The following is an 18,518-nucleotide window of genomic DNA, read 5'->3' as shown; positions in this document are numbered from 1 at the left end:
CGGTGGTGAAAACAGACTCCTAAAGAAGCCTTCGCCGCTGCCATGGAATCATGGCGTCAGCGTTGTGAAAAATGTGTACGTCTGCAGGGCGATTACGTCGAGAAGTAACGCCAGTTTCATCGATTGCGGGTGAGTAGTTAATTAGAAAAAAAATCGGAGGCCTTAGAACTTGAATGCACCTCGTACAACAAAAAGATTCTCACAATTATAGCTTTCAGCCATTAACACTTCAGTGACCAAGCACGAGCATTGGTTGGGCCACAGAACTGCTTCGAAACGACCGCACCCGATTATAGGTTGGGTGGTTGTTGGATGCCGCTCACAGCCTATTAGCCGTCCGGAAGCAGGCCGGTTACTGTGGTAGTGCTGCACGGAATACCTGCCTATATGTCCCTTGACTGCCGCTCCCCTCTGTGTTCTGGTTTTAGAACTATGTCAAAAGAAATGGCAAGACACGCATAGCAGCTTCTGTGACACGCTGCGCCATTATGCATTGGTGTAACCGTGAGTTTCAAATGTTCTCGTTACTCTTTGCCGCTTTCTTGTTAATTTTTTAATTATTATTATTATTATTATTTTCAAATTATTATTATTAATTATTTTCAAATATGTCGCATTTTCTGAGTGAGAAAGAAATTTTAGAAGCCTTAGAAGAAGAATTGGATGATTCTGGTTCTGAGTGGGAAATATTTGAATGTGAAGTGAATGAAGAGGATTCAGATACAGGTAAGGAGCTGTCTAGTGCAGTTTTTCTTCAGTATTATTATTACGACTTATATTGCTCGAGTTGTTTCAGTTAGCAGAGAGTTTATTTCTGTTCGTCTTGTCTATCTTGCACAGGAATCTGATGAGGCTGCATCTGTGCAGCCCGTGTTTATTGAACAAAGTACATCCTCTGTACACAGGTGTTGGCTGCAACACAGCTGTCTGTACCTCCAACAAAGAGGCAACGAATTTCGCGAAAAAAACCCACTGATGCCAAATTAGGTCGGAAATTTGCTGACGATCAGCCTACTGTGCCACAATTTGTAGAGAAAAGTGGAGTAATGGTAGCTGTTCATGAGAATTCCACTCCTGTTGGTGTGTTTTCGATGTTTTCCCCCGATTCCATAATGAAACACACAAAATCTGAAACAAATGGCTGTCCAAAGTCTGTTTATGACAAACTCAAAAGCAACTTCCAGGGTAAAGCTTCACAGTTTTCGTAATTCATGGGTGGGAGTAAAGCTGCACAAAATTTATATGTTTTTTGGCATATTTGTACACATGTGTCTTGTGAAAAAACCAAAACTGGCAGGTTACTGGTCTACCAACAATTTTATTTCAACCTCTTTCCCTGGTTCTGTTATGGTCAGAAACAGATTCAAGGCAATATTATCATTGCTGTATTTGAATAACAATGCAACTTACATTCCGAAAAGTCAACCTCAGCACGACCCCATGCATAAAACCATGCCAATCATGGATCATTTCTTATTAGAATCACAAAAATCATTTAACCCATCAGAAAACCTCGCTACTGACAAAGGCATGTGTGGTTTCCGTGGAAGAGAGGTATTTCAGGTTTACATAAAAAATAAACCTGACAAGTATGGAATCAAGATGTTTATTGTGTTATTGGTTATGTTCTTAGATTGGAGGTATATGCTGGGAAAGGAACACAAGACAAATCCATAATACCATTATTTGAGATGTTGCTAGCGGATTACCTGGGAAAAGGCCACACTGTTTACATGGACAGATTTTGTAGTTCACCAGCAGTATTCGATTTTCTGTGGCAACATAAAACGAAAGCAGTAGATACATGCCTGACTAACTGGAAAGACCTACGAAACAACATTGTTTACAAAAAAAACTGAAAAGGTAAGAGTCTGTGTCAATGAGGAGGAATCTTCTGCTTTGTTTGAAGTGAAAAGACCTAAGAGATGTGCTATGCTTGTCCACTGTGCACAAATTGCCCAGATGACACGTCTGTTCCTACAAAGGAAGGTATCAAAGCAAAATCAAAACCAGATGCCATTCTTGAAAGTAATATTTACGAAATTGAGGTCACTAGGTGTGATCAAATGCATTTAGGAGGAAACAGATGAAGTGGAAGAAATTGTTCTTCCACATGCTTTTAATGGCTGCAACAAATGCATTTGCCTTATACTGGGAAACCAGGACCCCTGCTCAAAGACAGAGCTGCCATTTTTCCACTTTTCTAAGACAAATTGGTGAAGGACTGATTCACAAAGGTACAAATTTGGCACTAGACAATGTTCCTAGTGAAATTCACAGTAACATACTTCTAGGACGGCACTTTGCAGAAAAATTATCAGCCACTGAGAAGGAGCGTCCAACTAGTGGGTGTAAAGTTTGCTCTGAGAAAACAAAAAAATCTAGTGGTCAAGCAGGTAGGAAGGAAATCAGCTGGTGGTGTCCAGACTGCAATGTACCACTCTGCATCCCAGAATGCTTCAAAATCTTTTGTGAAACCGAAATCATACATTTGATGTTTGTTGTTATTAATTCTGTCATCAACCAATATAATTAAAATAAACCTTAAAGACTTTTTTGTTCATAATATGTTTTCTGTTTCAAGAAATCTTGAATAGGAATGTGCCAGTGACGTTTCACAAAAACACTAAAAATGGCTGATTCACTGGGCCAAGAGTGTGTCCAAACACACATGAACGTAACTCGCACACACGACTGCAATCTCAGGCAACTGCGTCGTTTCAGCTGCCTGAGGCTGCAGTCGTGTGTGTGAGTTGGGTTTGCACGAGCCTATCTGCAACTCAGCATCTCCGCTATATGGTGGGTGGCAACTTTCCTTGTCTACAGTTGTCTGGATTTGCTTTGTATCTTCTTTTGTGTAGTGGATGGAATACAGTTGTAGTCCAATGCTCTGATAGCTGTCCTATGTCCATACCATTTCTACGCATTGATGTAATGATACGATCAATGGTTCTGCAGTGTATTTCCTAAGCTTCGTAAATGTTTGATCTTCTCCACTTGCTTTGTAGTTTTTTAACTCTTTCAAAGCTTTGCAGACTTCATGGATTTCAGGTGGATTTATATCTCCTGTTAGTGTTTTAACAGATATATCTGGGTTTACTTGAAGTACAGCAGTTCTGGGAAATCACAACTTAGTAATTTGTTAAATGTTTCTGCTAAAATTTCTATGATTTTTCTACTGCTATGGGCCACTTTATTATTTTTATCTTAACGCTGGAGAGTCATGTCTTTGTAGTTGTCTCATATAAAATAAAGTGAAAATATTAAGAGGATATGGAGGCTCCCCAAAAGAACTTCGTACATCTGCAGTTACTGTGAAACGGAATGGACTTCTATCTACAACACAATTACCAGGCTACAATCCTGTAGAACCACAACTATTGTCAGTTGTCATCAGCTGTTCTTTGACACCCCTTTCACCACTTAATATTTCTGAGTCACTGTCATTAGCTATCATCATCACTGTTTTCACCACTACTCGAAACATTATTACTAGACCACTCACTATCACTTCTGTTCAATAACCTCCCAATGTTCTCTTCACAGAAAGACGAAGAACATTCATGCTTGGACAAGTTACACTTGTTCATCTTCTGCCTATCCTTGCTATCACTTAGCAGAAACTAGAATAATTAAAAATGGTTATATGTAAGGAAAAAACATACACAGAATTGATTGCAGAAAAGTAAGCAACCAAAGCCATCAACTCGTGGATCTAATATCTGAAGTTACTGTTTTCTTTTGCTGAAATTGGAAAGGGAAGAAATTGCGAAAGAATAAAGCTGGGAAATGTTACAAGTAGGGACGGAAGAAAAATCCCACAGCTAACTAGCCGGCGGTAGCCATCACGTGGCTATAGCCTTGTGCCCCAGGTACTATGCAAAAATAAGTTACTTGCATATAAAGAAGTGGTATGCAGTATAACTGAAAGAAATACCCACCCCATTGTAGGAGTGCTGACAGTTGCTCTGACTAGTGGTGGTGGCTGCTGCTGGGCTGCTGCCAGGTGGCTCGTCGTAGGGGACATGGCCAGCGACACCTGTAACAGCGGCAGCATGGAAAGTCTCTCTCTCTCTCTCTCTCTCTCTCTCTCTCTCTCTCTCTCTCTCTCTCTCTCTCACACACACACACACACACACACACACACACACACACACAGGAACAAAATATGCATTTTTCATATATAGCACAACTGAAGCAATGGAAGTGAACTGACCATTTGCTGTGGCAGTTTGGCAACAGTGTACAGTTCATACATTGAGCGCTAAAGTGCGCGCCATTTATGATGGCAGCCGAGTTTAGGTTCGTTCTGCGCATCTGACGTCACAAAACACAGTCAGCCAATGAACAGAGAACGACGTTGCCAGAGCTCGACTGCAGTGCAGAGCATGGACGAGTGTCTTCAGTTTTAGAAACGTTCAGTCATAAATAAAGTAATTGGACAAAAGCAATGTCTTGATAGCAGACTTTCTTTTATAGAAAGTTTGGAAAAAGCATTCTTTGTACCAATTGCTTCATATTCTATTAATTAATAAACCAAACAAGCAGTAAGCCTCCTAATTCAGGCGATAGCAAGGAAAGGTGTTTGTATCATTCTCACTAACCGCTTTCTCGCAATAAAGAACAGCGGCAATTGTTTATTTCCTATTGTACTTCGACAAAACATAAGTAATTCGTGTTCGTCGGTATTTTGCGTAATATTTTAAAGTAGTCCGGGAAAAATATCAGGCCATAAGTTGCGTTAGCGTAATGGATTAAGTGTATGGCCGCTGATCAAAAGGTCCTGAGTTCAAACCGTAATCGGTGTTTAGTATTTTCATTATTTTAAAAACAATATAGAAGTGTCCTACTTCATGAATTTTATTCTCTTGAATGTAATTTTTTGAAATTTCAGTGGCAACTAACAACGACAATATGGAAAGTATACACTATGGACTTTTACCTCTGCAAACTCTTCAAAATTTCATGCAATGGTTTACTACATCTAATGCTGCACAATAACTGTGTTGAAAAGTGAAACAAAATTAAGTCATTTATGGGGGGAAGGAATCAGTCCAGAAGATGTGTAAAAATCAAATTTTTGGGCCAAATAGTTTTTGTGAAATTGAATGATAAAGCGTGTCAAAGCAGTCGAAACACCATGTGTCTGCACAGGCGAGCAGTGCAATGATGACAAAATCGCGCACATCGTGGAATGCGGGGAGCTCGTCTCTGCAGCAGCGAAAGGGTTAATGCGGCCGTGGTGGCTTCACTTCATAAACTGCGCGCTCCCCCCCTAAACGTAAGTTCGTGAACTATACTATGCGCTGCTTCTCTTGGCGCATACAACTGGCAACGCAGCAATCTCCCGCGTCTGGGCGGGCATGCGCCAACCGCCAAGATAAAAGAATTGAACTATAGTGCTCTGGTTGGAGGAAATAGCTCCAATGCATGAAGTGTCAACCAACAAGTAATTTGAATCAGATTTTAGAATATCAGTTCAGATGAGCAACTTTGTGGGTGGGTGGGATGTTAAATATCCTTCACTTAAGTGTCGTCGGAGTGCACATTTTTCAGTCTCAAATACTGTGTATTGTCTTGAGACGTGAAATAAATGTGCAGGAAGAATACCTATGTGCACAACTTAACATTCACAGAGTCCATTTACTCTGCATAAAAGTAAGTACGAAGTTTGATGTATGTGCCTTATTTATTTCAGCAAGCATGAAATATGTTTTACAAACAACCAAAGTGGACACCTGCCTAAATCTTGTCAGATAACCTTGGCATTTATTATACCACTGGATCTACTAATTTATAACTCATACACCTTTGTTCCTCTTTTTCAGCCCCAATGTTCAATTTTATCTGAAGACTGATCAAAAGGTCTCCCCTCTTGAACTGCCCCCTTTCCTTAGCAATAAAATAACTAATATTTGTTGTTGCAAGTTCCAAATCCACTGACCATTAATGTGATTTGTACTGTAATGCACTTAACAGACTACTTTACAAAGTACTTGTAGATGACTGATTAATTTTATGTGTAAATGTTAGCGATTAGAAGATTAATGAATACAGCAAAGTGCACTTAAAAATATTATAGCAGAAATAAATAAGGTACAATATTTTTCTACAGCAAACATATCAGTAGTGAAATATATTTAAATTTGACAACAAAACTAAACAATGGAAAATCCAGGATGGAAAGTAACAATACCAGAGAAGGAAAGTTGTTACCATATAGCGGAGATGCTGAGTCACGATAGGCACAATAAAAAGATTCACACAATTAAAGCTTTCGGCCATTAAGGCCTTTGTCAGCAGTAGACACACACACACACACACACACACACACACACACACACACACACACACACATCTGCAGTCTCAGAGAGCTGTTGGTCTCAGCTCTCTGAGACTGCAGATGCGTGTGCAAGTTGCGTTTGTGTGTGTGTGTGTGTGTGTGTGTGTGTGTGTGTGTGTGTCTACTGCTGTGAAAGGCCTTAATGGCCGAAAGCTTTAATTGTGTGAATCTTTTTATTGTGCCTATCGTGACTCAGCATCTCTGCTATATGGTGAATAGCAACTTTCCTTCTCTGGTATTGTGAAAACAAAACTTAACATACTATTGTTCTACACTACACATGCTGCTACCTTTTAATAACAAATTAACCAATGCACTGGAAGAACCTTTAGTTTACTATTTAAGTTTTTGTTTTGTCTCTAATCAGAAATGTGGCATAACAGGTTAAATAATCAAAAACTGCTGTAGATGTGTAATGGATCACTTTTAGAGCCACAGTCAATTTTATGGAATTATAAATTTTTTTAAACTATTGTATGTGCAAGTTACTAGCCAATCAAAATTGTGCTAAATGTCATAGGTGAACACTCATGTTCCAAAGGACTTATCCCACTTCAATACATACAATTTTCTGAAGGTTAAGTTATCCCAAATCTGATGTAAAATAAGTATAAAATTTTAATATTTTTTTTCTCTAACAATGATAAAAGTGCCACAAACTGTCGAAATTCCGGTGTCTTCGCAGCTTTTAAGACACATTCCATGCAAAACACTATTTAACATAATTTTTTTTGTTTTATACAAAGACAATAAAAATACATGTACATGCAATAATACCCACGAAATATTCAAATTTCTTTGAAGTATGGACTCATACACACAGGATACAATACTCTGTGAATACATATAGCAATTCTCCACCGTACGGTACCGATGAAGTCATAAAGGTAGCTCCCAGTAATTGTGTTAATTCACACACTAGGCCTTAAATGCAATACTGAACAAGAGCGTTCCGGGATGTGGGATTACAGCTTCAGCTATGCAATGGAAGGACATTTAATTTAGTATTAAAATTTTCCTTTTGCTGTCAATCAACTGGTTAAAAGAAAATTGCTCCACTGTGAGTGGACATTCGTCCTAGAGCAACTGAACATCTTTATCACGAGCGGTGTGGAAGTTTTTTGAGACAGCGCAACAGGACTTCATAGTGAGCTGGACAATGTGACTGATTAGATGCTCTGTACTAGTGCTCTGTTAATAAAGAGGATTCTCATTATCCAGATGTGTCGTCTCTGTAGGTGGTTTACTACTGCTGTAGTATCCCACCTAACAACTGTGTTTTCTTCTCAGTAGTATTAAGGTTTTCTTTAATTTTTCGAACCTATTAAATTCAACACTAAAACAGAATTCAGTGTGTCGATGCTAACATCTTGCAGCAATTAGAACAATTACTGGCAGCTTCATTGTTACTGTTTTCTGTCTAATAATTACTTAACTGAAATGACCAAATTTCACTAAATCAAATACAGTGCTCAAGTGACACCTCAAATAATTTACTCTGTCATCTATTACTACTGGCAGTATGCAGATAAGTTTAGTATTGTAATTTAGATGGAGAATACCATCGGATAATGTGTAACAACGTTTTTTCTTCCCCCTCCCAGCAGCTTGGTTAGTGCTATAGTCTCATTCCCTTTCACCATTTACTAACCTGAGGATAATACTGCGGAGCCATTCTAGGGCGAACAGGAGTGTAAGATCTATTACTGGCAGTTGTAGATGTGTTCATCTGCAACTAAACAACAAAAATTCAAATAATAAAAACCAATACAAGACCATGGTTTAGGCAACATACATAAAATATTCTTTCAGCAATTGTGATAGCAGCAGTTCGTACTAAATATCATAGAGGTTTTATACTGCAAACATTTCATCAATTCCGTGGTAAGTTATGCACGGCAATTTCTATAAGAGCCACTGAAATTTTCTTTTTCGCTACACTACAAAGGTTTAGAGCCTCACTGGTTTGAGTACTTGCCATTTGTTAACCTAGGTTAGCATGCAATGTGCCAAAATGATTTTCGCTCAATGGAACTTAAAAACTGAGGTGCATGCTTGAAGAAAACTGAAGCCTGAATATAATCTGATCATCGTAACTCCAAGAAGCTTAAAGAAAAACTTCAAGTATTCATATACATTTCAAATGTTTGGAACATCCCATCAATAACAATTGTCCAACTTATTTGGAGTAATGCACTGACAGTAATTAGATGTAGAATTTTTTTAAAATAGTATTTTTGGTTTATTGGTTGGTTGGTTTTGGGGAAAGAGACCAAACAGCGAGGTCATCGGTCTCATCGGATTAGGGAAGGACAGGGAAGGAAGTCGGCCGTGCCCTTTCAGAGGAACCATCCCGGCATTTGCCTGGAGCGATTTAGGGAAATCACGGAAAACCTAAATCAGGATGGCCGGACGCGGGACTGAACCGTCGTCCTCCCGAATGCGAGTCCAGTGTGCTAACCACTGTGCCACCTCGCTCGGTTTTGGTTTATATTTGAAGACATAGCAACTGGGGAGAATGATATACAAACATCAGCATACGCAAACAGAAAAATAGCTCTTTGAAACAGGAAAAAAGGAAGAATGTACACTGTTTATGCAAAAAAAAGTCCACCACAAAATGGCACTACAAACTACTTTTACGATGAAATAAATTTACAAATACCATACCTCACCCAGCAGTTACACACATCTGAATTGCTGGATGTGTAACCAAAGCACAGTGAAATAGCACACATTAATCCATAGGTAAAACAAACACACACTATAGACCAGAGTCCTTCACAATATGGAATTCTCTACAATAGTGACATGTATAAGAAAAAGCCGTTATCACACAATGGAAGAGTCGAAAGACGGACATGTCAAAACAGTAGCCCATGATGGGCAGCATTGTTGTGCCCCTTGTCAACTCCTAATAAAGTTACATAATCAATTCCTTCCCTGCCTGCAGGTACACATACACAGTCATGGTATGCAATGAAATCCTGTCCCCACAGTACCGTCGTACAATGCTGGAAGTGTCAAAACAAAAACCTATCACTTTATTGATGGGCTGCAACAAGTGTGTGTTTTTTTTTTTTTTTTTTTTTGCTCTCCAGTGGCGTGCGAAGGTATCATGCCCATGTGTATCTTCAGGCAAAGAAGAAATTATATATCTAACTTTATTTTTCAAGTTTTAATTATAAGCTTTATACTATCCCACTTAAGCACTGAGAAGATTGTACTTTTGTTTTGGCAGTATGTTACATCGCTTCAGCACAAATTATGTAATGTGTAGGTAGAGATAGTCCTGGCTGAAATGATCTCTGAATGTAAATAAACCAGTAATCTTCCCACCCCCTATTCTTTACAGAATTCAGTCCAGCTTCCAAAATTTGATTAAATGAGTTACGGTGTTAAATATTTGACCTTTAAGCTTGTACACGAGGAAGTGTCCAGGAAAAGTTTGAAATTATGTTCACAATTTGTTTAAAGTCACTAAGTGGTAACATTATCAAACATTGGTTGAGTGGAGTATGGGTAGTTTGCACTCTGTTTTGAGCAAAAGCTAATTTTTCACACACCTTAATGTTTATAATGCCATATTTCCTGAATAATGTTACAATTTTACACGTACATTCAATGGTATATGTGGATAATGTCTGCAAAATATGATGCCAACAGAGTTAGTAAAATAGTAATAAATTAAAATGTCATGCTTGGTGCAACAATTTTACAGCATGAACAGCAAATGAGAGAAAGTTTGTAATGATTTGAAATCATGTATAATGTTTGTTGAAGGTCGGTAATTGTTGTCATTCTCACATAGTGGATGAACCGAGACTGGGTAATTGACACACTGTGGGTTAGGCTATCTCAAGACATTTACAAACTTTCTAACTGTAAGAACTGCCTTACTGTGTTAAATCTTGGACTATACCTCTTATTGAGTAGATTAAGACAGAATTTTAAATTTAGTTAATAATTGTATGAAAATCAAATTTTTGTTGCCCTTAGAAGTTATTCAGATAGGCAACCTTTACTTTGAACCTTTCAATACAAAGCAGGTTTGCCGTTCAGTAGTATAGATTACTAACACTAAATAACCAACATCCTTCTGTTGACTAAATGTCTGTATCTTATTCCTGCATTTGCGTTAACATACAAAATTCCAGTGTTCCTACCCTGCTTTGATCAGAGCTGTCATCTTCAGAATAGATTTTATCGTATTATTCATCACTTTACTTTTTTTAAAAGATTTATTTATTTATTTCATGTTCCGCTGATCCAGAAAATGAGTGAATTGCAAGGATATGGAACATGTCAAACTGTATATAGTTCAAGATGTAACACACACAAAAAATAAAAGATACAATGTAAATAAAATCTCACATTGAGAACATGCACCCAATCAACAGAATATTGTGTTACACTGGGGAATCATCGGTAAAAATTGACCATAAAAAATAAATAAATAAATAAAACAATCTGTATTAGGTACTCTTTCAGAATATGTTTGAATTTTTGCAGTTGTTTCTGAGGGCATTTGATATGCACTGGAAGTGCTTAAAGCTGGAGTACAAAGCTCTTTTCTGAACCAGAGTTCGAATTTCAGTTCAATGTGCAAACACTTTTTGGTTCTTGTGTTGTTGTCGTCATGTTGTTTACTTTTGTCTTTGTACAGAGAAAAGTTTACAGCCAACAAGGAACAAATATACGTTAGGTAAAAAGTTGGTAAGGATATCTTCCTTTAGAAACAAGTAACTGCATGTGTGTATGATGGGCACCACTCATTCTGATAGCCATTTTTCGCACAGTGAAATTCCTTTTCCAAGACATTGGTTCCCACAGAATATAATAGCATACAACATTAATGCATGAATGTAGCCAAATTAGGAAGCCTTAATGGCATCTACTTTACACACACAAGCAGTAATTCATAGTGCAAATATTGCAGAACATAGCGCAAATATTGCAGAACTAAGTCTTTTGAAAAGGTGAAAAATGTTGTGCATCCAGTAATTTTGTAACAACTTTCTGAATAGATTGATCTCTACACTTTACGTTAATTTCTTCAAGATTTCATTGTGGTGCATGGGACCCCAAATCATGGGTTTTATCTGAATTGAGCGAAAGACCATTGGAACAAAACCAACTTAAATTTTCACTAAAAACTTTGTTCGTAGTTTGTTCAAGACTGTTGCTACACAGTTCATCAATGAGAACTGCGGTATCATTTGCAAAAAGGGTAAAGTTACTCTTTGTATTGGAACAAAAAGGAATGTCATTAATGAAAATAACAAGCTGCAGCAGAGGAGCCTTGTGGCACGCCACAATTTAAGCCTCCCTCTACATATAAGGCTGGCTCTCTGGATAAGCCTTTCAGAATTACAGTCTGCTTTCAGTCCTTTAGGTATGACTGAAACCATAATATTCTGCCTTTTTCAAAAGGATTTGATGGTTTATACAATCACAACATTTTGAGAGAAAACAAAAAAATATCTACTGGTAACACTTTTTGGTAATGGCTTCCAGAATTTGATCTTGCATATTGTGGAAGTAGAAATGATTGACAATTAATCTGTACACAAGTTTATCAAGAATTTTTGAACAGATGATTAAAAGGGAGATTAGGCGATATTTTGTGATTTATTTTTATCACCTTTCTTAAAGAGCAGAATCACTACAGCCAATTGTAGTATATCAGGGACAATTCCTTCTCGGAGAGATGTACTGAATATATTGCATAAGGCTCGACTTGTATGTTTATAAAAATATTTAAATATGTTACTAGAAACACTGTCCACACCAACATACTTTTTATTCTTTAATGGCTTCGTTATTCTTTCAATCTCATTTAATGTAACAAATGGTAAGGAATTATGTGGGGTTCTGTTGCTGGTAGCTTTCTGTAGAAGAGCCATTGCTTCATCCACAGATCCTTTTCTACTGTTGTCGAAAAATGTTTGTTCAATATTTCTGCAACCATCTAATGTTCCTTTATAATATTATCTTCTTGTTAAATTTCTATCTATGTCATGTTTCTAGTCTTTTTCTGCTATTTCCCTCTTTTTCACATTCCAAATTGTTTTTGTTTTGTTTTCTGATATGTGAATTCCAGTTTTCATGTACCTACTTTAGAGTGCTAAAGTAATGTTTGTTGTCTCTTTGGGCCATTACACGTTTTGAGAGAACTACATAGCATCCTCTTTGTTGTCCATGTTGTTTTATTCCCGCAGTGAGCCAATTCTGTCAGCGGTTACATGGGTGTTACTATTTTTTTTAACGGAAGATAGCATCAAAGAGACATGAATTCATTTAACAATGTATTACATTTTTCATTTAAATCTGTTTCACTGTAAACTGGACTCCAGTTTACCACTTTTGTAAATACAACCTTTTTTTTTTGTTCGCTGCATCAATTCTGTTACTAAAGATTTATTGCAACCTCCTCACTTTATATCAAAAATAATTACAGCCATGAAATCGACAATGCTAATTTTACAAACATATGGACCAGATTTATTCTCTGTAGGTATGGCAATAAGATAGTGAGAAAGTTTCAAAGCAGTACAGCTATTAATGTAAGTAATTATTTACTAATTGCCAGCAATGCGAAGAAACATGTATGCAATGGTATTTGGATCCTGAAGGCCACTCCAAGTAACATAAAAATTTAAAAGTTGAAAATCTCCCTTCAAAATTTCTCAACAGATCTACACAATTCTGAAAAGCAGTAAATTGATGCAGTTAGTTATAAAATCGGGTATTTACTAACAAAACAGCTTGAGATTTATAACAAAAAATCATAAAATTATGTGCATGTGTGGGATAAGAATGAATTGAATTCACGTAGTGCAAATCACTTACTGCACTTGCACACGGGGTACACTGGACACTAGTAATGTCTCATCAAGTCAGGTTAGGGGTAGCAGATAGGATAATGTTATGGGGTAACCAATGTCAAGGTCTTAAACCAAATGACTCCTACATTTCAGCAAGTATGGACAGCTTGCATAGAGTGAACTGCCTGTTCTTCACTTTTCTCAGGCCCAACATCTCTGTATTCCTGTTGATATCATCCTTCCATCTTGTTCATAGCTACTTCTGCCCTCCACAGATCCTGAGAATGCTTCGTCTTCCTCTTCCATCGTAATTAGGTGTCTAGCATACATCAATCTTCCCTTCATCCTTTGGCTAATAGCAGTTTGTAAGTATAGGTTTGCTACTCTGATTTTTTAACATCCTCCATTTCTGCCACTGGGCATCCGTCATGGGCCAAATATTTAGCTTAATATCATTCCCTCTAAGACTAGCAGTTTTTGTTCATCTGTTTAGCTTCATGTAAATGGTCCAGAAACAAAGAGCTCCTGGGAGAATTACACTGTGCTACATTCCGATTCCAAAACTTCTCTCAAAACTGCTCTACTGCACAGAATGTCCACGAAAAAAATATGTTCTGTTTGCTGGTGCAACCCTTGACTTTATCTCAAGTTCCATACATACAGCTGTACTAGACATATTAACTTTTGTGAAAACAAATTCCTTCATGATACTGGTGATTGCGTCCTTATGTACGCAGTCAGAAGATTTATTGAAATGAACAAAAACCACAAGAATATCAACGTCATGTTACCAACGTTTCTCAGTTATCTGTTTGAGCATAAAGAGCTGATCTATAACTGATCTATTCCTTCTGAAGCCACAATGATAGTCCCTATAATTCCTTCTGCTATCAGGATAATTCTCTTCCATAAACACCGAGATAGAATCTTGCAGCTTACACTAGGGAGTGCAACCACTATATAATATTCACATAACAGGGGGTCATTCTGTTTTAGTACAGGACAGATTTTGGCCATTTTTCTGTCATCAGATAGGTTCTCATATTCTCAAACATTCTTTAATAGTTTCCTAATTATTTCAACCAGTACCAGTCCTCGATTGTTATCAGCTCTCCTATAATTTGGCCTTTGCCATCAGCCTTATTGTTTTTGTTTTAATTATTTGCCTTATTTCTTCTTCAACAGATGTCTTCTTTGTGTCTACAGTGTATGGTATTTCACACGGAAGAGATTCAATGCAGTTATCAAAGTTCAGTAATTCTGTGATGTACTCTGCCCATTGCCAACTACTTCCTTGTCATTCATGTAAAGATCTTTCCCTGGTTGCATTTGACAAATGTTTCTTCTTTTATTTCTGTGTTACTTTCTTGACTTCTTGTCCTGTGATGGATACAGCCCTCTTTGGCTTCTTCTATTAGCTGGTTGTAATATTTCCACTTCTCCTGTCTTAGTATAGATTCCTTTTCCTTTCTTATCCTGATACACCTGTGTTTTAACTCCTGGTCTGCACTATTTTCTAACCCCATCTTCCTAGCCAGCTTTCTGTCTTCAATTTTTTGGTTGCGTACATAGCTGAATCACACCTTCCCTGATCTCTCTCATTTGCCTAGAGTTTTAGAGGTTACGCTGTTTTACAGGTTCCTTAATTTGAAAGCAACTGTGGTTGGTATCACAGTCTCCTATCTTTTCCTCACGTCTGCTTAAGTATTCCGCTAGTGTTGACTCATGTTCTTTTGATCCCTATCTCTTTTAAGGTATTTATATCGTAATACGTTGTCTCATTTCCTTAATGTCAGAATGCATAAAATGCTTCTGCACTTACTTGTTATTTTCTATCAATTATTAATGAATTTGTCTGTGATATAAATCTTAGGTGTGGTGACAAGCTTGGTTTGTCACAAAGCCACAGGTCAACGAAAGGTAGTAGGTGACATTCTCACTCATAATTGGTGAAACCCAAAAAATGTGGATGCAAAATTAAATGTCAATACAAAGTCTTGTTTCTCTAGTCTTCCACACTTGCTTGTTTAGTTGTGTAATTGTAACCTGTACTATATTACAAACCTAGTAAACATAGGATACTTCGTCATCGAAGCCACCAAAAATTGTGATGCTTCCTGTGAAATCTTCAAACACTCAAAGCAACTTTTCCTATGCCACTGTCGCTACTATACCTCGGCAGCTCAAAAATTCCGAGCGGCGCAGCTTACTTTCTCCTACACCCCCGTGTTTAAAATTTTGGTCTAAAATGTGCCCTGCACTGCACCACCACTGACCATCAGTATCTCCTGTCTCTTTGGCTCTCACTGCTGTTGTCTTTGTCCATATCTTTTTCTCTTCCACTACCTCTGTCTCTCTGCTACTCTCCATCAGCATAAAAAAAAAAGGGAAAATTTTTGGTGAGGAAGGTGAAATGAGGTTTGAGGAAGCTGGCTGCCCATTTTTTTGTCAAGATTCTTTTTAAGTTCAAAGACGAACATATCTGCCATTTTTGTGCTCCTACAGGAGTATTTTTCCATTGGTTCCCTTTTTATCCATCACAGCAGGGTATGCTGCTTGTGTAAAATGACCTCTACAGATCAGTAAAGTTTTGACAGTTTATTTGTATAATTTCCTTCTCATACCATCCATTGAGTCTCCCCTGACCAGGGTTATGGGTAACTTTTCCAAACTCTATCCCTTTTCCTAAACCTCTCCAGTCCTATTCTTTCCCCTTCAACCCTTCTGCCAGAAGAAGGAGCCAATGGCTCCAAAAGTTTGCACAAGTAAAACTTTTCTTTAGGTGGGTATTCTCCTGCAGCTACTTGGTAAGTAGATTATTTTATCTATTTAGTTACATTATATTTATATAATTGGGCACATTTATACAGGGTGTTAAGAAGTGTCAAATTCTTGGTAGTACTCATCGAAACAAGAAAAATAAGTCTAACAAACATGGGTACAAAAATACATACTTCCGAGATAAACACATATTTACAGAAAGTGTTGCGCGATGCTTGGTTACTGACATTGGTACAGTCTTGCATTGCCACTCCATCAAATGTGTCGGAAAGGCAGTATGATGTCTTACTCACAGTACTCTACCTACCATTAGATGGTGTGCAGTCAGTTGTGTGGTTCAAGTCATGTTGTAGACTACGTTACTTTCTGTCATGTTTGTGAGCCTTATAGTACAGTACTGTCAACCCTGGGCATGTAACACGGTGTTTTACCTTCTTCCAAACATGGATTCACTTATGTGTTTTTAATGAGTTGTGGTGTTTGTATGTACAAATGGTGTGGTACGTCTACATTTTCTCTCTTCCAGCACTTGATAGCAATGGAAACCTATTACCTAATAAGTGAAATGATGGATATGATATTCTGCTACGGTTTAACAAATAGACGTAGTCTATGAGCCCTATTCACAGTGCAGTGTACCCTCGGATAAGCTGTTTGGTAGACTCTTCCAGTGTTTGGGGGAAACAGGTACCCCTGCACCTCAGAAAACTGCCAGTGAAAGCCTCAGCACAGTCCATATGCCTGACATGTGCTACGTTCGGTAGACCAGTGTGCGACCAATGTGCAACGATTAGCAGCAGCTGTAGGCATGTCTCACACTCTTATCTGGGGGGTGGGGGAGGGGGAAGGGTGGGGGGGGTGTACTTCACAGACAATTGCTGTACCCATATCATCTATGGCCTATGGCGCATTCAGGCCCTAAGGCCACAGGAACATTTTGACAGATGGTGGTTCTGTCAATTGCTTTTGCAAAAGTGTGCTGCAGATCCACTGTTCACATTCAAGATTTAATTTACTGATGGGGCAGGGTTCACAAAAGATGGTGGTACGAATTTCCTTAACCAGCATCTATGGGCAGATGTAAATACCCAAGCAATTCAGGAGAAAGGGCAACAACACTGATTCTCAATCAATGTATGGGCAGGCGTACTTGGCAAAAGATTAATAGGAATACGTGCTATCTCAGAGATTAACTGGGGCACATTATCTAGACTTTCTCATTAATGTATCGCCTACCTTGCTAGAGGCTGGACCATTGCAGCAACAAATACAAATGTGGTTTATTCATGATGGCACACCAGCATACTTTCGACACAATGTGCATGGACATCTGATGCAGACATTTGGGGACCACTGGATTAATTAGGGGAAGGAGGGTGTCACACCTTGGCCTGCTCGTTCGCCAGACAGGGGGGCACTTGAAGGAATTGGTCTATGTCATGCCAATCAATGATGTGTTGACACTACAGGATCGTGTCTTCAATGCGTGCCAGCAGACAACAAAAACCGAGCGAGTGTACTTCAAAGGGTGCGTGGCTCCTTACGCCAGAGGGTGCTTTGTCATGAATGGGTGTGGCATTGAACGCCTCCTGTAAACGGTGTTTTATCACAGAAAGTATGCATTTCCAGACCTAGGTTTATTGGACTTACTTTTCTATTTCGATGTGTACTGCCACCTCTCAAAGCATTCGACACTTTTTTTGAACACCCTGTATACTTCATTTTCCTTCAATATCCATCACAGTTGCAATAACAGCCATTTCTTTGTGGTGACTAATTTTGGAGCATCACATCCATTGCAAACCAAGGCCTTAGACATTAAGTATAATGATACAGGTCCCACCACTGTACATGTGAGTAAGCAAATATTCACATTTTTCACCAGTAATCATTACACACATGCAAAATTATAAACTTTGTAAAAGCACACACTGTGACTTTTCAATCAAGTGCAGCAAATTCTGCTGTGTTCAACTGTAAAGAATTCAACTTTTTTGTATCTGGGCAATAATTACTGATGAGAAACAATGAATATTTGGTCACTCACATGTACATTGGTGAAAACTGTACAACTGCACTTCAGTCTAATGCAAAGATTTGAAAATGGACATGATGGTCCGAAACTACAATCCCATCCACGAATGGTGATGGTTTGCGGAGGTCGAGAAACATGCGGGGATTGCATTGTTGTCAGTTCCAAACAATAGTTGCGGTACACACATACACGTGCTTTGTACTTGAGGTAAGTGTATATCCAGCAAAATATGTCTCTCACTTGCTTTTCTGCTTACCACCACAATCTGCCATTACAACTCACAACACATGGAATAAAAATTCACTAAATAATGAAAACGATTCATCCTCGCATTGGATTCGACATTAACAGCAGAGTGCTCAGAACACTGCTGAATAGTCACTGGCTATTGGAGAATGCTGGCCTTCGATACACAGAATGAGACTAAACTCAGCTACCATCGTTTGTAACTCCAACTATAGTTACCACAAAGAAATGACTGTTATTGCAACTGTGAGGGAAAATAAAGCTTTAATAGATTTAAGTTGCGATA

General features: G+C 38.2%; 1 protein-coding gene across 1 annotated transcript in view; it reads right to left on the bottom strand.

The window, feature by feature from the left end:
• The window catches only part of LOC126412071 (uncharacterized), a 97,874-nt gene that overhangs the window by 54,805 nt on the left and 24,551 nt on the right, over positions 1–18,518 (bottom strand). The window contains 2 exon segments of the mRNA XM_050081469.1: positions 3,942–4,039; positions 7,995–8,078. Of these exon segments, the coding sequence (XP_049937426.1) occupies positions 3,942–4,039; positions 7,995–8,078 (182 nt within the window).

This window comes from Schistocerca serialis, chromosome 7, assembly GCF_023864345.2.
Source record: "Schistocerca serialis cubense isolate TAMUIC-IGC-003099 chromosome 7, iqSchSeri2.2, whole genome shotgun sequence".
NCBI lineage: Eukaryota > Metazoa > Arthropoda > Insecta > Orthoptera > Acrididae > Schistocerca > Schistocerca serialis.
This window is presented reverse-complemented; position numbering and strand designations above follow the sequence as displayed.